At 48.3% G+C, this 18,460-nt stretch overlaps 7 protein-coding genes across 9 annotated transcripts; 2 read left to right on the top strand and 5 right to left on the bottom strand.

Moving 5' to 3' along the window:
* Positions 1–25: 25 nt before the first annotated feature.
* On the bottom strand, positions 26–3,479 carry LOC108035690 (uncharacterized). The gene is made up of 2 exons (XM_017111408.3): positions 2,967–3,479; positions 26–2,521 (listed from the first exon to the last, which is right to left on the bottom strand). Exons 1-2 carry the CDS (start codon positions 3,477–3,479, stop codon positions 248–250), a joined length of 2,787 nt encoding a protein of 928 aa, XP_016966897.1. The 3' UTR covers positions 26–247.
* Positions 3,480–4,881: 1,402 nt separating this feature from the next.
* LOC108035181 (striatin-interacting protein 1 homolog) lies at positions 4,882–11,815 on the top strand. The gene is made up of 4 exons (XM_017110652.3): positions 4,882–5,104; positions 8,688–9,589; positions 9,652–11,384; positions 11,444–11,815. Exons 1-3 carry the CDS (start codon positions 4,973–4,975, stop codon positions 11,366–11,368), a joined length of 2,751 nt encoding a protein of 916 aa, XP_016966141.3. The 5' UTR covers positions 4,882–4,972; the 3' UTR covers positions 11,369–11,384; positions 11,444–11,815.
* LOC108035182 (uncharacterized) lies at positions 5,179–8,000 on the bottom strand. Of its 3 annotated transcripts, XM_017110653.3 has the most exons (4): positions 7,858–7,990; positions 6,419–6,629; positions 5,622–5,945; positions 5,179–5,562 (listed from the first exon to the last, which is right to left on the bottom strand). In XM_017110653.3, the coding sequence occupies exons 2-4, from the start codon at positions 6,617–6,619 to the stop codon at positions 5,371–5,373; spliced, it is 717 nt and encodes a 238-aa protein (XP_016966142.1). In that variant the 5' UTR covers positions 6,620–6,629; positions 7,858–7,990; the 3' UTR covers positions 5,179–5,370. The 3 variants fall into 3 exon arrangements, with proteins under 3 accessions (XP_016966142.1, XP_016966144.1, XP_016966143.1); XM_017110655.3 differs by lacking the exon at positions 6,419–6,629 and having other exon boundaries at positions 7,858–8,000; XM_017110654.3 differs by lacking the exons at positions 6,419–6,629; positions 7,858–7,990 and adding an exon at positions 7,521–7,822.
* A 692-nt stretch (positions 11,816–12,507) lies between the features above and the next one.
* LOC108035509 (uncharacterized) lies at positions 12,508–13,543 on the bottom strand. Its single transcript, XM_017111170.3, has one exon. The coding sequence runs from the start codon at positions 13,541–13,543 to the stop codon at positions 12,560–12,562; it is 984 nt and encodes a 327-aa protein (XP_016966659.1). The 3' UTR covers positions 12,508–12,559.
* A 74-nt stretch (positions 13,544–13,617) lies between these two features.
* LOC108035511 (uncharacterized) lies at positions 13,618–15,070 on the bottom strand. The gene is made up of 2 exons (XM_017111173.3): positions 14,735–15,070; positions 13,618–13,763 (listed from the first exon to the last, which is right to left on the bottom strand). The coding sequence occupies exons 1-2, from the start codon at positions 14,841–14,843 to the stop codon at positions 13,627–13,629; spliced, it is 246 nt and encodes an 81-aa protein (XP_016966662.1). The 5' UTR covers positions 14,844–15,070; the 3' UTR covers positions 13,618–13,626.
* Positions 15,071–15,192: 122 nt separating this feature from the next.
* LOC108035510 (phosphatidylinositol N-acetylglucosaminyltransferase subunit C) lies at positions 15,193–16,446 on the top strand. Its single transcript, XM_017111172.2, has 2 exons — positions 15,193–15,800; positions 15,860–16,446. The coding sequence occupies exons 1-2, from the start codon at positions 15,300–15,302 to the stop codon at positions 16,217–16,219; spliced, it is 861 nt and encodes a 286-aa protein (XP_016966661.1). The 5' UTR covers positions 15,193–15,299; the 3' UTR covers positions 16,220–16,446.
* Positions 16,447–17,831: 1,385 nt separating this feature from the next.
* Positions 17,832–18,158, bottom strand: LOC108034611 (drosomycin). The gene has a single exon (XM_017109546.3). It carries the CDS (start codon positions 18,147–18,149, stop codon positions 17,940–17,942), a length of 210 nt encoding a protein of 69 aa, XP_016965035.1. The 5' UTR covers positions 18,150–18,158; the 3' UTR covers positions 17,832–17,939.
* Positions 18,159–18,460: the final 302 nt, after the last annotated feature.

The raw sequence follows: 18,460 nt of genomic DNA, 5'->3' as shown, positions 1-18,460 counted from the left end.
ATATAAAAAAACCCTTTTTTCTGTCATTTTGTATGCACTTTATTGTTGGCAAGTAGACTGCACTTAGCCTAGGGCGTTTAAATCGAATTAAGGCGAAAGAAGATCAGGGTCATCATGGAAAGGGCCCTTCCACCGGTTTTGGGTTCTAGCCTAGGAGCTAACCTACAACTAAGATAACAATTAACAAAGGAAATGCATTGTCCGTGTTCGTTCGTAGATCGGCTGCGCAGGCTCCTCTAGTCCCAGCTCATCCGTAGGGCGTGAATAGGTTGCCGTGGGTGGACGAGGTCTGGAAGTGGACCAAACTCCCGTGGGTCTGCGGCGCCGGCTGGTAGTAGGCCTGGTGGTAGTGCGACGGAGGAGCCGGCTCGTTCACCTGGATCTGGTGGTAGTTGGTGAAGGGCTCGTGCTCGACCACCTCGCGAACCGTTTGGAACGGATGGTTGACGACAATGCGGCGCTTGTGGAAGGTCTCGCTGGTGGCCGAGGCGTCGGTGGGCGCAGCCGTGGCCGCGATGACCCGCTCATTGGGCTTCAGATGGCCGGCGGCTCCATTGAGTGACACATCCACATCGGGCTGTGCCTTCGCCTGCGACGGAGTGGCCTGAGTGGCGGACACCTCGGAGTTGCTGGGCGCCTCCACCAATCGCTGGGACTTCTGCTCCCTGAACTCGGATCGCTGCTGCACCCTATCGCAGTCGGGAGCAACTGTGGTGGCCATCACGGCCGATTTCTCCTGGTCATTGGCTATCTGGATTTGGATGTGCGTGTTGTGCTGCTCCTTCTTGGGCTCCTCCTCCCTCTTGGGCGCCTCTACCAGCCTGGAGGACTTACTCTCCGCATTGTACCTCACTTGGGGCGACTGAACGAGCCTGGAGGATTGGCCCTCCGGGCTGAATCTCATCTGGGAGTAGGGCGCACTGTAGTCCAGCTCCTCGGCAACCCGCTGCCTGGATGGCTGATTGTAGTAGGGCCTGGGAGTCTGGGACTTGGCGTACACCACCGTGGGACCCACGTGCTTCCTGAGATAGGGCTTGACCTCGGTGACCTGGGCTGGAACCTCCTGGATCCTGCGCTCCTTGAGCGGCGTCTGACGGCTGTGTCCCAGGTAAATGTTGTGCTGCGAGGGCGGCAGATGGATTTTGTGCTCGTGCTTGATGATCTGCGTGGGTCGCTCCTCCTCCTCGGCCAGTTCCAGTCGCGCTGGCTTGGCCTCCACACTGCCGGCACTCACATTGGGCAGATACTCGCCGGAGAAGTAGTCATCGTCCTCGCTGTACGGCTGGCGATTGAAGTTGGTCCTCTGCTGCTGCTGCTGATAGACCCTCTGACCAGATCGGGAGTAGTCCTGCTCGGGCTCCGCCCGCTGGATCATGTTGGGTGAGAGGTGCTTGGCGTTGATCTTGATGGCATTGCCATTGGGATCCACTCCGGTCACGAAGGAGGGACTGCTCTTAGCGCCATCGGTGACATCTCCCAGGGGCTGCTGCTGTTGCAGTCGGGCCTCCACGAAGTCATCCTTGGGTGCCTGGTCGTAGGAGGGCATTGTGGTCACACTGGAGCCAATGGTGGTGGTCTGTTGATCCTTGGCAGCCGGAGCTGCATCATACGATGGCCTGTACTCGGGAACATTCTGGTTATACGTCTGCGTTTGGATCTGTCCATTGTTGTTGTTGTTGTAGGCGGAAGCCACCGCGGGATGAGGATGGCCCAGGGGCAGCAGGGTCTCTCCTTTGGGAATCTTGGCCACCGGGTGCTCCAGTTCCACGACCAAAGTTCCCGCCGGCTTGATCACCACCCGCTCCTCGATGTCATAGAATTCCTTCTGAATGGCCGGATGACGTACCTCGTACTTCTTGGCCTTCAGCGCTGGCTGCACAATCTGGATGGTTTTGGTCACTAGGGGACGTTGTGGCGGAGAGTAGCCCCTCGAGGGAGCTGGTGGTAGGTAGCCCGAACCGCCCTGATAGCCCGACTGGTCGGCATAGTCCTCGTAGCCCAGACCATCGTCCACCTCTGGTGGATACTGATCCTGGTAGTCCACCTCCTGTCCCTCCTCGTAGCTAAAGCCATTGGGATCGTAGCTAGGGCGATTGTAGCTGGTGGCTGGGTTGAAGCCCGACGAGGAATCGTAGCCAGAAGAGGGGTCCGAGGGCAGAGGAGGATTGGCGGGAGCAGGAGCACCGGCGGAAGAGGCTGAGGAGGAGGAACTGACACCTCCCGAGGACGACGAGGATGAACTGGAGCTCACTGCCGGCGCAATGCTGGCCGTTTGGATGGGCGCCTGGGCTGGCTCGTAGATGGGCTTGCTGTCCTGGGCCACCTCCACATTGGCACTATGTCCCTGCTGGGAGACGGGAGCAGCCACCTGGCGCTCGAACATGCGCAGCTGCTGGGAACGGCGACCTCCTCCAATCGTAACCAGCTTCTGGGGGGCAGCATCTTCCACGGAGGAAGAGGAACTCACGCTGGAGCTGGTTTGGGTGTAGCGCTGCGGGGCGGGATTCGATGACTCGTAGACCTTGGGAGATTCATTTATTGTTATTTTAAAAGGTTAATAAATATTTTAAATTTTCTTGTAGTATTTATTAATAATATCAAAGAATTTTAAAGAAAAAATCCTATAAAAAATAAAGAAACCGTAATTATAAAAAAGATTATCTCTTAGGATCATTACTAGTTTCTCAATATTTCTTGTAGAAAGAAATCAAATAAAATGTCTAACTTTTTTAAAAATAAACTGAGATAATTTAACTTATAGTTGAATCTAAAATGTTTTAATTGACTTTTTTAAGGTTTTTTAGTTTGTAAAGGATTTTAGTACATACTATACTGCAAGTTTTTAATGAAAGTTCTTTATAAGCGATCCAAAATCTCTAGTTAAAAACTTTAATTTCAAGAAATCATCACTTTTATGGTTTCTAAAATCCCTAATCCCAGTATCTATAGTTTTTTCTATCACTCACCGTCTCCACAGTGGGTCCGTGGCTGTGGTAGGACTGGATGTACCGCTCGAACTCCTGGTTCTGGCGGAGCTGCTGGTTGCGCTGACGGAACTGGCCGCTGTGAGGACTCGGTGGCTGCTGGTGGAGCGAGGGGCGTCTGCTCTGGTTGCGTCGCCGGGGAATCCGACCGTTCTTGAACATGGGCGTCTGAGCCGGGGGCTGTAGTCCCAATCCCTGGCGGGGGGAGAGCTGAGGAGATTGTTCCTGCCGCTGGGTTTGCACCATCTGTTGCTGCTGCAGCTGGGACTGGGACTGGCTCTGGACCTGCTGCTGGCGCTCCTGGATGCGCTGGAACTGCTTGTCCTCGTCCCTCTGAGGCCCCGCCCTCAGTTCCGCCGGAGCATTGCCCTCTACGTACTTGACGTCCGCCGGATTCGTGGCCGGTTGCTGGGCAATCGAGATGTTCACATGGGTGGCCGCATCCACCTGGCTCCAGGCCACCGCCAGCAGGAGCACCAGCAGTCCTCGAAACATCCTGTCTAACGGGCAATCCAGTATCCAAGTGCTATGCGGGAGGGAGTCCAATCACTGCTGACCACCACCAAAGCTGACCGCTGTCTGATCGATCGATGGAGTGTGCTCCGCATATTTATACGGATTTCGGCTGGAATCGGAATTGGGGGAGCGATCGCCATCGCATTCGCGATCAGTGTCAAAGTCAACTGCAGCACTGGGCATAGCAATGTGTGGCGCCGATAGCTTCGCTACTGACCTGGGCCAAACTGTTTAGGGATGAGTCTCAGATGCTTAACCCAGTTCTACAATTAAAGGCATTCGACCTGGCGATGGAGCGATCGCGTTTGATCGATGATGCATTCAACAAATTGCTGTCATCGCTTCACACTTGGTGGCACGCACCAGCACTGAGAGAAAAGTCGTCAAGATATTGTAGAAAAATTAAAATTAATTAAATTTTACAAAAAGTTTAACATCTATATTTCAGAAAGCCTTTATTTTATTTTTAGAGAAGAGAACTTATACATTTCCTCGATCTAAACAAGCACAAATTAAAAACATTTTTATTAGATCCTTAAGTGTTGATAAAGCATCAAATTTCAGAACCAACCTTTTGGTATTTAAAAAAATATTGTTTTAAAAGTTAAAATGGATTGTAATTAAGTGAAATTCTTGTTTCATAAATATTTCCATTGAACTAATAACATTACCGAAATATATTTCGGGTTAATACTGTAAACGAATTTTAATAAATTTACAGACGCCTTCCCACATATCATTTTCTCCGCCTGATCTGATCTCAACACCGAATTTCGTTGGCATCCGTAAAAGGTCAGTGCAGCATTTTCATGTAATTGTCGGAAGGTCAGAAATGCAGCTCCGTTGGCAACCAGTTTGAACTTGAAATCCGCGCCGAGCCGTTGAACTGCGCCACTGGAGGAGCTCGAGATCGGCCCCCAAATAGGTGGATGGATTCGGATTTTGGGGGTGCTGCTCAGGCAAATTTGCGCAACCGAAGTTTGGCAAAAACAAGTGCTCGAAAAGAAGGTAAAGGTTAATGTGAAGTACTTCAGTTTTTTCTGCACGCCCATTTACCACCGAAAACGAAGTCAAAGTCAAGTGTGGGTGGATTATATTGGACAAAAAGTAGGGCAGCTAAGGGAGAAACTAGAATGTTATCCAAAGATTTTATTCCAAGGTGATCTGTCTTTTGTTTCAGTCAAATATGGCTTGAAAACTAAAAATAACACTAATTGATCGAGGTCCTTTAAATGCCTAATTAACTTTAATGAATGAAACCAACTTGGTCATATTGTTAAACCAGTTTTTCTAATTACAACGCGCATTTTAGTAAGGTGCTCTATTTTGTATGGCTTAGTTTACTCAGAACCATTTTTGAAATCCCCATTCCACTCCATTTTGACACCCGAACATTTACGCATCACTGAACGAAAATAAGCCCCAGTTGGAAGTTTGTGCGCTGTAGAGGACCTGTTGAAGCTGTCACTGCGATGCTCTGGCAGAAGTACTACGACCACATGAACGCCCTCAAGGCGGCCAAGATGCAGGGCATCGAATCTGCAGGCAGCGTGGTCTGCAGCCTTACCGCCACCAAGCGCATTCAGAGGGCACGCGTTAGCATGGTGAGTGCGATTCCGATTCAGATTCCAGCTCCCGATCCAAATACGTGCCCTGCATCCACAAAAACCCGAAAACATGGTGTGGTAACCACAAAAGGCGTTTATTGTTTCGTTTGTGGGTGGGAATCAAAAACCAGTAAAAGAGTAGACAATATATATAACATGCGGTGCATGTGGCCAGCCACAAGACTAACTGTGGCCAGGCGGATACAAGCTAAAGCTACGCGATAAACACAGTCCATAAGATAGCTACGAAGGCTAGGGGACATCTACAGCAGTTTCTCGATGTCCTTGGCTATGTCCATGGGATCGGTGGTCGGGGCGTATCGGTTGATGGGGATGCCCTCCTTGTTCACCAGGAACTTGGTGAAGTTCCACTTGATTCCGCTGCCCAGGGTGCCCGTCTGCTTGGCCTTCAGGTACTTGTACAGGGGGGCAGCGTTGTCGCCGTTCACATCGACCTGCAGGGGTAAGGGAGTCATAAGAAGGGTCTGCTGAATGGTTAATTCGAAGACCATACCTTGGCGAAGACCTCTCCAATGTCAGCCTTGGAGTCGCGCAGATGGCACACCATGGCCTCACCGTCGGCCTCCGGCATCTGGGATCCAAACTGGTTGCACGGGAAGTTGAGGATCACCAGGCCCTTCTCGCCGTACTTCTCCTTCAGGTCCGTCAGCTTCTGGTAGTTGTTCTTGGTCAGGCCGCACTTGGAGGCGATGTTGACCACCAGGACCACCTTGCCCTTGTACTTCTCAAGGGAAACGTCATTTCCATGGGTGTCCTTCACGGTGAACTCGTAGATCGAGGCGGCGTTCTTGTAATCTCCGTTAGCAGACATGTCGATCTGGAAGGAATGGAGAGTGGGGTTTAGTCGAGTCATGGTGAATCATATGGGGTGCGCAAGAATGGGTCGATTTACTGATAAAGAAAAAATATTTAGCCTAATTTGGAATACTAATCTAAAGTCAAAGTATGAAGATTATCTCATTGATGTTTATAACAATAAGGAACCAGGTGTTTATAGTTACGATAAGATAGACTATCAAACATTTCCTGTTGTTATTGTTAAAGTAAAAGCAACGAAATCGATTTTAGCTGTCAACAGATTAATTTTTTGTGTAACTATGCTTACAAACTGCATCAAAATCGACCCATCCCTCATAGGGTATAGAAAAGAACAGAAAACAAGGAACAGAGAGCACAGGCAGAGGCAGTGGCATAGGCAAAGGCTACAAAGTTTAGTTTGGCACAGAGACAAGCAACTGAGTTAGTCAACGGATTTAGAGCTAATCAACCATCTGTGGCAGCACTACTCACGGCAGCTGCTGTGGAGTACTGGGCGACTGCGGAGGCGGAAGTGGCGGATGTGGCCGCACAGCTCACGGGAAGCAGCACGGTGCAGAGGCGGAGGCCCGCCCGTTGACCCTGGGCCAACTCGAGGGCGGGGCCAAGGGTGCGCCTGAGTGAATAGCACCTGAGGGCCTGGCGGGAAAGGTTCTGAAACTGCCTGAGACTCATACTTCAATGGCTGCAAGTAACCAGGCAGATTTTGCAAATTAAGGAGGAGGTTAAAGTATACTTTAAAATTAAACGGAGAGAAAAGTAGACTACTAAGTTATAATTTAGAAGAACTAAAGCAGGTTGTCAGAACAATGGGAAAAACGTTTTGACATTAAAAACTAGTCTACAAAAGGTAATTGCAGCTACTATATGAACTTGCAATATGTAAGTAATGTAGTGCTTTAATGTTTTAGGTAGTAAAATGGGGTATGATACTTTAATGAGAACTGATTTATGGGAAACAGGAAGTATTCTAATTTTTCTTTAATTAATTATTATGATCGAGGTATTTTATGACTAAAAAATGCTCTTATTAATTATAAAAGGTGATAAGCCCTACAAGTATGAATGATAGTATACCCTTTCGTATGCCAAATATTCTTCATCCTTTAACTATAAAGGTTAGTATACCCATTCCTATTCCGAAAAAATTTGTTTTTTATCAGCTATTGATGAAAACAACCCCTAATCAGATTGCGTGGCTTTGTTTAGTAATTATGATGGAGGAACTCTGAGTAGTTTGACAATGTTTTGATCAGGCATTTGTGGGTGCTATCAGAGCACCTGTCCTGCACCACAGCCGAGCCCTTGACCACTGGTCTCAGTGACGCTGCATAATTCATCGGGGTCAAAGTCGAAGACCCGCATATCCGCACTTGTTCCCCATGAGTCACGCGCCGCCATAGCGCCTGGTCAGGAGGGGGTCACGCAATGCCCACTTTACTCCGGCCAGGATTGGCCCACGTCACCGGGTCAGCCAGCTTGTTACTGCCGCGCATTTCGCATGCAAGCCATTATTCGATTCTCGTTGATTTGACAGCAGTTTGGGGGAGAGAGTATTGTTGTTCTGGGTAATTACTTGCATGGTAAAGTAGATGTACGAGCCCAGGGCGATGGCCAGGGACCCGAACAGAAAGTGCGCGATGGAGCGGCCGGCCATTGTGCGGCTGTATGCAAATGTTTTGACTATATCTCCGATTTCACCACGGACTGCTCTGACTTTTGGATGCAGGGATACAAATATAGAACGAATGATTCTGCAAGCTCACGCTGATATGTGCGAAAATCGGGTGCAAAGTACAGATTTCGGCTCGATTGTTTTCCCTTTCCTTATGCTTGCTGCTGGTCGACCAGCTGTGTTTGCGCCTGATATGACACGGCCTTATCTGGGCAAAACACCTATTGTTTGGGCTTACTTATGTCGTAATATCAGAGTAGCAATGACTAATTTCACTGGCACTTTCTTTCGAAGCGTAAATAAAACTTAGCCGGCGACTCGCGAAAACCCTATTTTATATGTGTGCGTGCTTTTCTTTGGGAAGATATTACGAGTTCTTTGTTATCTGGGCACACTGGGAAAAGCTGGTTTCAGAGTTGTCAGGTATGGCGGGAAAAAGCTTGTCAGGTATTTATTAATTTAAAGCTACTGTCTAAACATTAACCATTTTATTAATAAATAAGCGAAATATATATAGATAACAAATAAAGTATTATAAAGTAATTTTTAGAAATTTATCAAAGAAGAAAGCGAAGTGACTTGTATTACAATCGAAATTAGCCCAAAAACCTTAATTTTTAATTCATAAATAAAATACTGGTTTCGGCGCCCCAAATTCAAAATACTGGCAGCCCAGCCGGCGTTGCCGCACCCGTTCACACAGCCCTGCCAGACCACCGCCATTTAGTATTTTCCACCCACACCGCAAACGGTCGCACGAATTTTCTTCTTTTTCCATTGTGCGTTTTTGTTATTGGCGAGAAACAAATTGTAGACGAAATTTGCAAGTGAAATGCAGTGCGCATTGCTTAGTATGTCCGCGTGCTAGACGGGCTGAGAAAGGGAAAGCCAGCGAGCAGGAGCAGCCACGCCCACGCAAGGCGCACCGCCCCCCGCCGCAGGATACACATACACGCATAGCCCAGCACTCACACACACGCTCCCGCACGCACACAAAGCAGGTCCCCGGGTGGCGAAAAGGGAGCTCCAGAAATGATGCTCTCATCCATAAACAACTCCTTCGAGCAGGACACCCACGACGCGGACGCCAACTGCGATGGCCCCGACCTGGACTTCGTGTACGCCGATGTGGACGGCTACCAGAACGAGATCGCCGAGCTCTACAGCTACACGGAGTTCAGCGAGTTCCAGATGAATGTCAAAGCCTTCGAGGACCAGATGGAGCTGTACGACCTGCCGCCCAACTGGCAGAAGCAGGACGCGGCCGCACAGCGAGGAATTGTCATGAAGCTGGTGGACCAATTGGAGGTCTCCGATCGAACCTTTCGCATGCAGGCCGCCCGGTGTATCCTCTACTTGGCCCAGGGCTGCTGGGCGGAGGTTCAGTCGGACGAGGAGCAGCACCAGATCACCAGGGACAATGTCCTGGTGCTGCACCAGCTCGGCGTCTTTGCCTCCTTCATCGACCTGCTCAACATGGAGATCGAGAGCGCCTGCTCGCCCGACATCGTGGCCGTCAAGATCACCAATGTCACACTGGTGGACTCCACGGACATCCGGGTGATCCTCTCCGTGCTCTACATCATCACAGAGACAATTCGGGACGAGCGGGAACGGGGCAGCGAGGACTACAAGGAGCTGGCCGACTCGTTCGTGCAGGAGATCAACTCACCACTGCCAGATGGCGAACTCCTGGCCGTCAAGCTGCTGGGCATGATCACCAGGTTTTGCAGTGGCGCAGCCCCGCAGTTTCCCATGAAGAAGGTGGTCCTGCTGCTCTGGAAGGTCTCACTGCTGGGACTGGGAGGCATGGACGTGCTCAGGAATCTCAAGAACGAGTACCGGCTGAAGGTGGGCCTGGAACCCATCACCGAGGACACGCTGGAGGTCACAAAGTGCATGCGGGCCAGCTCGCCGCCGGCCACAGCCACTGATATACTGGAGAACCAGTATCCCAGAAAGAACTTCAAGTGAGAGCGGGCGAAAATCCTTAGAGTACACCCCTTTTAACACAATTTTTCTCTCTCCGCAGACGCTCCCTGATGAAGCAGCGCTTCCTGGACGAGCCCGAGCAGATAGACATGGAGATGGGCGGCAATGAGGGCCAGGGCAACGCCAACAATGGCAGTGGCAATGGCGGCAACGGAGAAGAGGAGCTTTCTCAGTACTACAGGCCCTACGATGACCCCTCCTCATCCGCTTCCACCACCTCGACGGCCAATCCCAACAACCAGCCCAGCCTAACACAGCCGCCCGCCGCTGTGCCTCCAGTGCAGATCACTGCTCGCCTGCCTTGGACGCCCAAGGTGCGGCAGAAGGACATAGACCAGTTCCTGGACATTTCGCGAAACAAATTCATTGGCTACTCACTGATCGGGGACCACGAGAGTCTGGCTGGACTGCCGCAACCCATTCACGAGGGCTTCAAGACGCTGCAGCGGCACATGTACATGAGTCTGGCCGATGTGCAGATCAAGAAGGAGGAGGATATAGCCAGGAACCCCATCTCAACGCACGAGGACGAGATAAAGCTGACGCCGGCGGAGGTTCTGTACCAGGCCATTCTGCCCAGCCTGCCGCAGTACATGATCGCCCTGCTTAAGGTCCTGCTGGCGGCATCGCCCACCTCCAAGTCGAAGACGGAGAGCATCAACATAATGGCCGATGTGCTGCCCAAGAAGATGCCGCTGACGGCCACTCAATCCACAAAGCTAACAGTCGACATGGGTCGGCACAAGGAGATTATTGTGAAGGCTGTCTCGGCGATCATTCTGTTATATCTGAAGCATTTCAAGATTAACCATGTTTACCAGTTCGAGTTCATGTCCCAGCATCTGGTCTTTGCCAACTGCATCCCGCTGGTGTTGAAGTTCTTCAACCAGACAATCACGGAGTACGTGAACACCAAGAACTCCATTCCCCTGCTGGACTTCCCGTCGTGTGTGATTGGCGAGCAGCCGGATTTGAGTGGAGATAGCTTTGTGTACGGCGGAGAGATGTCCGACAAGCCCTACTCCTGGCGAAATGTATTCTCCTGCATTAACCTTCTGCGCATCCTCAACAAGCTGATCAAGTGGAAGCACTCGCGGGTGATGATGCTGGTGGTGTTCAAGTCGGCACCGATCCTCAAGAAGACGCTGAAGGTGCGCCACGCCATGATGCAGCTGTACGTGCTGAAGCTGCTCAAGATGCAGACCAAGTACTTGGGTCGCCAGTGGCGCAAGTCCAACATGAAGACCATGAGTGCAATTTACGCCAAGGTCCGTCATCGTCTGAACGACGACTGGGCCTTTGGCAACGATCTGGAGTCGCGTCCCTGGGACTTCCAAGCGGAGGAGTGCACGCTGCGGGCCTGCGTGGATCGATTCAACCTGCGGCGCTATCCAGAGGCCACCCAGAAGTGTGGTAACAACGGCACGGCCGCTCAGAATGCGGAGAACGCCCAGCAGTCCAACATGATGTCGGGCAACAATGGATGTGGCAATAACGGCGAGGCCAATGGCTATGGAAACAACGGAGGCGGAGGCAATGGCGGCCACAATCAGCAGCAGCAGCAGCAGCTGAACGACTATGGTGTGGAGGGTGGCTTCCCCAGCGACGAGATCCTCACTCACTCCGACTTTGCCTTCTTCGGCCACTCGGGCTGGTGGGATCGCAAGGTCGAGCTGACGGACTACTTTAAAGCGAACTACGCGGTCTGGTTGGAAGAGGAGGTCTACAACAGTCAGACCGACTGGGATGCCCTCTAGGACAGAGCAGCCAAGGGTGAGTAACTGCCTCCGAATGCCCACCATGTTATTAAAAGATCTTTCATTAATTTACAGCTGCACTGGTGGCCTAACGAGCCTCCCGAGGATCTACTTACGCATGATATAAGCGAAAAGTTATTACCTTAATTGTAAGCATAAAGAAGTACATTGATATAATCCATGTAGCCCGACCACGATTGGAACACCAACTACTCACTGAATTGGCAATAAATTGGCAAGCCTCGGTCCTCCGCTCCGCTCCTCCCCACTAACTAGCATACGCGAAACGCCCCATAGCGATGACAAGCCTGTATATTTAACGATTGTATTTTATATTTTATAATTTATATATTTATTTTTTCTTCCCGATCCACGAGCTCCTTCGAACGGATCGCGGCGTCTGGCTTCAGTAGCGGAATAAACAAATTAACTAGTTCGAAAACGAAACTTGGTTTTGCGGTTAAATGTCTGTTTATTCGTATGTGTGTTTTGTTTCGCACAAGAAAAAATATACTTCTATTAGGTCATAGTCTTAGAGCTAGGTTTAAATTTGGTAAATATACACTACGATATTTACAAGGTGCATATATAAATATCCATTATATAGTACAATAACTTTTCGACTCCATAAAAACGCCCCAAACAAAATGCCTCGTTGGGGTTTTGCAAAATTCCATGACGTAATAGTAAACAATACAAGTGTAATAGTTAGCACAGCTAAATATGAATTCCTGAACCGAGTTTCTTCATTTCACAATCTGGTTACAAGAGCATCCTCCACGCGAGAGAGACCATGTCACCCATAATAACTATCTTAATACGAAATAAAGACTAACTAATGAAAGTTGTATTCTAGGGCGGGTCGATTTGTGTTAATGGAAAGAAGCTAGAAACAGTGGGTAGTCCGGGCAAATAATATTTTCTAAACAATACTGCAATGTCTTTGGACTGCGCGGTGGTTAAAATTGTTGGTTCTAAAACTCACGATCTAAATTAGTTACAAGGATTGAATTCCGACAGTTTGTCAATCTAAAATCGAGCCACCCTAAGATTTGCTTACAAATATGCCTTAATGTTCAAGGGGGATATAGCCACAACTTGGGGAAGTTATTCAAATAATTTTGAACCGCTTAACATCGTACTATTACACTATACAATATGCCTTTATTGTACACTGAAGCCTAGGACAATCTATTGTTCCATGGGACAGGCCGTGGGCATCACGTTGTTATTGCTCGGACCCACGTACAGCATCCCGAATCGCTTCTGCTGCGGCGGACAGGCGACTGGAGCGGGAGCCGGCACCTCGCAGCGCTCCTCGAAGTAGTGGACGATGCGCTGGAGGACGAACTTGAAGATCTTCTCCTTGCCGATCTCGCCGTTGAGGAATGTGATGTCCTTGCAGTCGCGATACTCGCTGAAGTTCTTCTCGTAGTGCGGCCACACACAGAGCTCGAAGTATCCGGTGACATCGGGGGGATCGTAGGTGCGTTTGCTGCGCCGCTCGAAGCACTTCTCGTAGGGCAGATGGAAGTGGTACTTGAGGTTGCACAGCGCCAGCAGCTCCGGCTGGTTGAAAATCATGAATCCCTCGACCAGGAGGAAGTTGATCTTCTTGTCCCTCAGCTGGGCGGCTATCTGTGCATTGATCCGCATGATATGCTGCTGCTGCTGTTGGATCTGGTGGTGCTGCTGATGGTGATGCTGCTGCTGGGAATGGTGATGGTGGTGATGCCTCGGCGGCTGCTGTGGCGGATACTGATAGGCCCCGCCATTGGCCTGCTTGTAGTAGTTGGCATTGTAGTGATACTGCTGCTGGAACTGCAGGGCGTAGTGCTCGAAGTTGGCATAGGTCACCAGCTGCTCCTGCGGCTCGGGGGCCACGTGGCGCCCCTTGATTATGTGCGCTATGTCGTTCAGCATCTTGGACATGTCCAGCGAGGTGATGAGCTCGAAGTTGATGGCATTCAGAGCCTCGTTTCGCTGATGGCGCTTGTCCTCCACGGGCAGGAAGTAGTCATCCTGCGAGATCAGACGCACCTCGCCAATGGTGTACGGCGAGTTCCACAGCGGAGCTCCACTCAGACCCTTGAAGTAGTCGTGCAGGCTGTGGGCCAACGTCGTCTTGCCACCGCAGGTGACGCCCGAGATTCCAATGACCAGCCACTGCGGCATGTTGTCCTCGACTGACTATCGCTGCTCTTCCCTGTTTTTCAGCGGAATCGTACGTTCGGGGCTGATAACCCCGGGATAACCCCTTAATCGCGCTTCACCCTCAGGCTCCAGATGTGGTAGAAGGAGAACGCGGCGATGCCGCCGAGGAAGATCACCCCGAACACAGTGGGCACTATGAAAGCGTACTTCAGCGGTGGAAAGAAGAGCCGAATGGGATTACCTGTGGGAGGTGGGAAGAGAAGGGTGGATCATGTAACAGAAGAGGTATGACTTCGCTTCAAAGATATATATAACTTGTAATAGTTCTATAATAATACTATCATTGAGCATAATTACTCGCCCTCATATCAGTTTACATATTTGTATGATATGATATATATCTAAAAGGTGGAACAGGAAATACAGAATGATACTGGATGGTTTTTTACGTTTTATTTAAAAAGATTATGGAAGCTTTACGATTAGATTTTGTATTTTTAGGCCGATGTTTAGAGCAACAAATTAGATTGCTCACGGAGTGGAAAGTGCATGACCGTTTAGAGTAAAAGTTATTAAACGAAAACTATGGCTATAGATAGGCAGTTCTCTAGATACGGCTAACTGGCGACAGGGTATGACGACAATAAACAAATGCTCATGACTGATTTTTAATTTCCCACTAAATACGGTTGTTTAAACAAGGTTTATTTGTGTGGGGCTCGCATTCGTTATGGATATGGAAGCGACTCAAGTCAAGATCAGGTGAAATATGAGTATTACAATACCAGATAAGCAGTGATAAAGTAATAATGAGGTATGATACTTAAGATAAAGGTATGAAAAAGCAGATACCATTTGCCGCTGATACTAAATGTTTAGGAAACCCCTTTTCGATTTTAACCAAAAAACCCTGCGCACATAGCCGGTGGCTACTGTACGCCTCGCACCTCTGTTCGCGGGTGACCTTGACCCGAGCTTAGAGAGTCGTAGAGCCGCATTCCAGGTAAGCCCGCTGGCGGACGGCGACTTCTGGGAATCGGCTGGCCTCCGGCCCTCACACAACCATCGCACATGTAATATGTACCTATATCGTGACCAATTTACGCCGCGGCGTCACTTTAATTACTGCACAAAAGCGGCGCGAGATTATTCAATAAAACCTATAACCGAGAGAAAAAGCGCCCTGACTCTGCCGCTGGCCGCCGAACTCACCTTCATCGATGAGCATAAACGGGAGGACGGCCACCCAGAAGAAGTAGTAGAAGAACACGGCGATTGCGGCTATCAAAATGAGTTTTCCGAGTTGCGCATTCGAAGCCATAAATAGCTATTCGCGGAAATTCTGGGGTTTCTCGGCCGAAAAAACACGCGGCCGGCTTCGATTTCTGCGGAAGACTGCTCATGGGGCGTTCTCCCCGGGGCGCTGCGCTGCTCCACTGTACAGTAGACCACCTTGTTGCGGGTGAATCGCCAAGAAATCCTAGCTCTGAGCCGAGTAATTGTAAACAAAACAAACAAGTGCGTGCTCAAAAAAATTCCCGAGTCCGAAGGTGTTAGGGATGGTAAGCCTCTGCCGATGGCATAAAATATACCAAACATATACCGAAAATACTGCTAAAGCGGTCACTCTGAATTGTCACGGGGGAGTTGTGTCTTCGCTGATATAGCGGAGACACCTTCCTAGGATGGTCACACCATTCGCGAAAAATAATTGATTAAAAAATCGAAGAAGAAGACCAACTGACATGTAAACAAACTAACTTTAAATGTTTATAACATGGTGAAAAAGGCTCAAGCGAAACGACAGCCGTGGGTGAAGAACCTGTACTCGAACCGGGAGTATCCGGACAACTACACGGACGCCAGCTTCCTGAAGGATCTGCGCACGAACCTGCATGTGAGGTTCTACACCTTCGGCGAGGCGGTTGCCGGCATCACGGCGCTAAATAACCAGATATCCTGCATCACCGGCTTCCTGATACTCTACCAACTGATGCTCAGCGATAGGGTGTCGCCCACCACGATCCTGCTGCCCAGCTGTGGGGTGACGGGAATCGGGTACCTGTGCTACCGTGGCCGCAGCCTCAGCTGGGCGCTGCTGGGCGAGGACTCCAAAACCCTGGTCACCGTGGTGCTCTTCGGCTACCTGTTCTCACCGATGCTGCACACCCTCACGCAGGCCATCAGCACGGACACCATCTACACGATGACCTTCTTCGTCCTGCTGGGCAATCTGATATTTGGCTACTACGGCTTGGATGTGGCCATGGTCTCTAAGGTAGTGATAGGATTTTATGAAATTAAGGGTGTGTTTTTTCATTTCCTTGCTTATCGCAGGCCATCTCGCTGAATGCTGCCATATTTGGAGCCATCTGCCTGGCCTCCCGCCTGCCCACATCGTACCACGCCTTCGTTCTCCTCGTCGAGGCCGCCGTCTTCTTTGTGCTGTACCCCATTATGACGGAAGCGAACTGGCATGCTGGATTCATGGTGCCCATCTTCGCCGTATGCTGCCTGGCCCTGTGCTGGATATCGCGGCCGGCACTCTATCTGTATGCCTCCACCACCGTCTTTATCAACTTTGTCTGCCCGTTTATTTTCGTGTGGCAGCAGCAGTACAAGTTCAACATCCACGGTCCCTGGGACGAGGCCATCGTGGAGGAGAACACCGACGAGAACCTGGATGAGAACTTATAGCGACAGCTCCGCTTCTCAGAACAGCAGCGGCCACGACCCGGTGGCGGCGATGTCGGGGAGCACTTCACCAATCACTAGCAATTTGCACGCATTTTTGTATAGCTCTGTAAATGTCTTTAATTTTTCAGAACTCAATTCCACTCATTTTAAATGTTGTTTTTTGTTACCGTGTTATGTGTTTAGTTTGTAAGTAAGCTCTTAATAAAATATACTTTTTAAAAGATAAAGAGATATTATTTTTGATAGAGATATTTGTAGGTTTTGTGAAAAATTGAAATTTTAATTTTGTTGTATTTAAAGAATTTGAGAATTGTAAGTCATCAACGGGTATTTTTATTATTTTTTATTACTTTACTAAATCATTTTAATTAATAGCCTAGCCGACACCTCAATAAGTTAGCCTTAGTGAAACTAGTTATCAAGGAATAGCATTTTTTTAAATTTACATTTCATTAGCATCTTTCCGCAAATCGGAGGAAATTCATAAATTATAGGTGAATAATTACTATAAAGTTTAATGCACTTTATATTCGTTTGAAAGTCGCACTTTGTTTGTGGTTAAAACTTGTTTTAATGATAGAAACGCAGTACACGCCCACGATAAATACATCTATGAAGTTGATTTTCTAGTAGCAATAGGTTAACTTTTGTTTTTCCTGTACGAATACTGATTGGCGGTAAAATTAGTTCAGTAATGGTTTCGGAGGAATTCTCAAGGGCTTAACCCACAGCTATTACAAGTCAATCTGTTTTAATGTTTGATACGGTTAAAAATAAACTATCTTATCCGCGGTTAGAACTGGTTCCATAGGCATCAATTAAACATGCGGGTACACTTATATTGTATGTATTTAACTATAATGCAAATAAAGGCAAGCAATTATCTCAATCATAGCCACTGGAATATGGAGTGGCATCTTCATTATCGGCACGCCCTTTAGGGGTTTCCCTAGAACCCCTTATAAACCAATTGCTTTCATTTTGTAACTAAGTGCAATGCATTTTACAATGAATAATTTATTTAATATTGGAGAGTGTTTGTTCTCCTTATAATCGTTGGGTTTTTCAAACTACCCCAACAATTTCTCAAGTGCGCACTACCTTCTTTAGAGAAAACGATTCTACAAAAATTTCGTATCTATACGTTGTTGATTAGAGCGTTGTGATATTTCTTCATTTTATTTATCGAAACGACTTCATCAGAGATATAATAAGGCGTTATTAAATACTACTATATTTGAAAATAATAAATAATCTACTTCGAATGTTTCAACCTAAATGGTAATTTCATGCACAATGAATTTCTTAAAAATCATTACTGTCATTATTTTTTTATGCTCACTTATTTAATTCTTCAGGTTTTTATACTCATAATATTATTACACGTACCTTCTCCCAAAATGAAATTTCAGTACACTGAAATTACTTGAAACTAAGATGACTTTGGTGATTCGAAACAAATGATGGGAAGATATTCAGCGCATCACGTTTAAAGTATCACGGTTGAACAAGCAAGGGAAAACCCAGGGCAAGTCTATTAATTAATAATCAAAAAAATTGTGTATTTAAACCCAAAAAACTGGGAAATGCCCGGAATAATAAGATTAAAAGGTACTTTGCAACAAAATATGTATTTGTAGTTCTCAACCAATGCTACACATTAGGAGTTTTTATACGATTTCGGGACTGCTCGGCAACATCCTCCGGAGTGGAATCGGATTTAGCATCCTTCGCACCAGCACTTCAGGCTGGGGCTGCAGTGTCCACTGACTCGTCCCTCCTCCTTGCACACACGACGGCAGGTCTCGTTGTCCCAGACGGCACAGGGACCTCCATACCTTCCGGAAAGACAGTCGGCCTCGGCCTCCTTGGCGCCCAGGATGAAGATGGTCATCACAGCCAGGAAGAAGTACAGGAACTTGAACTGCATCTTGTTACTTTTCGAGGGTTTTTACTGGTAAGTAGAGCACTGCTTCGCTTATATAGGGTCGGGATGCCCATCAATTTCGATTCTGCCAGCGTCGCATGATTAGCAGATAATTAAAGATAATCATCAGAGATTATATTGTTAAATACAGAGTACCGGATTTCAAGAGCATACTTTAAGGCGCGAAAAGAGCCCACATAAATATTCTGTTATAAGAACCAGCAATGCAGTTTGTTTTCTGTTTATGATAGCATATCTGATTCATTATTATCTTTTATGGGAATCCTATGTTAATTTTATCTAGGAAACTTCTA

Source organism: Drosophila biarmipes, chromosome 3L, assembly GCF_025231255.1.
Source record: "Drosophila biarmipes strain raj3 chromosome 3L, RU_DBia_V1.1, whole genome shotgun sequence".
In the NCBI taxonomy this organism is placed as follows: domain Eukaryota; kingdom Metazoa; phylum Arthropoda; class Insecta; order Diptera; family Drosophilidae; genus Drosophila; species Drosophila biarmipes.
This window is presented reverse-complemented; position numbering and strand designations above follow the sequence as displayed.

What these genes read in the sequence shown, in the direction of transcription:
- LOC108035690 (XM_017111408.3), bottom strand. Translation starts at nt 3,479, where the DNA reads ATGTTTCGAGGACTGCTGGTGCTCCTGCTGGCGGTGGCCTGGAGCCAG. An exon ending in ACGGACCCACTGTGGAGACG is followed by an intron (nt 2,522 to 2,966) that starts GTGAGTGATAGA and finishes GAATCTCCCAAG; the next exon opens with GTCTACGAGTCATCGAATCC.
- LOC108035181 (XM_017110652.3), top strand. Translation starts at nt 4,973, where the DNA reads ATGCTCTGGCAGAAGTACTACGACCACATGAACGCCCTCAAGGCGGCC. An exon ending in AGAGGGCACGCGTTAGCATG is followed by an intron (nt 5,105 to 8,687) that starts GTGAGTGCGATT and finishes TCCTTCGAGCAG; the next exon opens with GACACCCACGACGCGGACGC. An exon ending in TATCCCAGAAAGAACTTCAA is followed by an intron (nt 9,590 to 9,651) that starts GTGAGAGCGGGC and finishes CTCTCTCCGCAG; the next exon opens with ACGCTCCCTGATGAAGCAGC.
- LOC108035182 (XM_017110653.3), bottom strand. Translation starts at nt 6,619, where the DNA reads ATGAGTCTCAGGCAGTTTCAGAACCTTTCCCGCCAGGCCCTCAGGTGC. An exon ending in AGTACTCCACAGCAGCTGCC is followed by an intron (nt 5,946 to 6,418) that starts GTGAGTAGTGCT and finishes CATTCCTTCCAG; the next exon opens with ATCGACATGTCTGCTAACGG. An exon ending in TTGGAGAGGTCTTCGCCAAG is followed by an intron (nt 5,563 to 5,621) that starts GTATGGTCTTCG and finishes TTACCCCTGCAG; the next exon opens with GTCGATGTGAACGGCGACAA.
- LOC108035509 (XM_017111170.3), bottom strand. Translation starts at nt 13,543, where the DNA reads ATGCCGCAGTGGCTGGTCATTGGAATCTCGGGCGTCACCTGCGGTGGC.
- LOC108035511 (XM_017111173.3), bottom strand. Translation starts at nt 14,843, where the DNA reads ATGGCTTCGAATGCGCAACTCGGAAAACTCATTTTGATAGCCGCAATC. An exon ending in GTTTATGCTCATCGATGAAG is followed by an intron (nt 13,764 to 14,734) that starts GTGAGTTCGGCG and finishes CACCTCCCACAG; the next exon opens with GTAATCCCATTCGGCTCTTC.
- LOC108035510 (XM_017111172.2), top strand. Translation starts at nt 15,300, where the DNA reads ATGGTGAAAAAGGCTCAAGCGAAACGACAGCCGTGGGTGAAGAACCTG. An exon ending in ATGTGGCCATGGTCTCTAAG is followed by an intron (nt 15,801 to 15,859) that starts GTAGTGATAGGA and finishes TGCTTATCGCAG; the next exon opens with GCCATCTCGCTGAATGCTGC.
- LOC108034611 (XM_017109546.3), bottom strand. Translation starts at nt 18,149, where the DNA reads ATGCAGTTCAAGTTCCTGTACTTCTTCCTGGCTGTGATGACCATCTTC.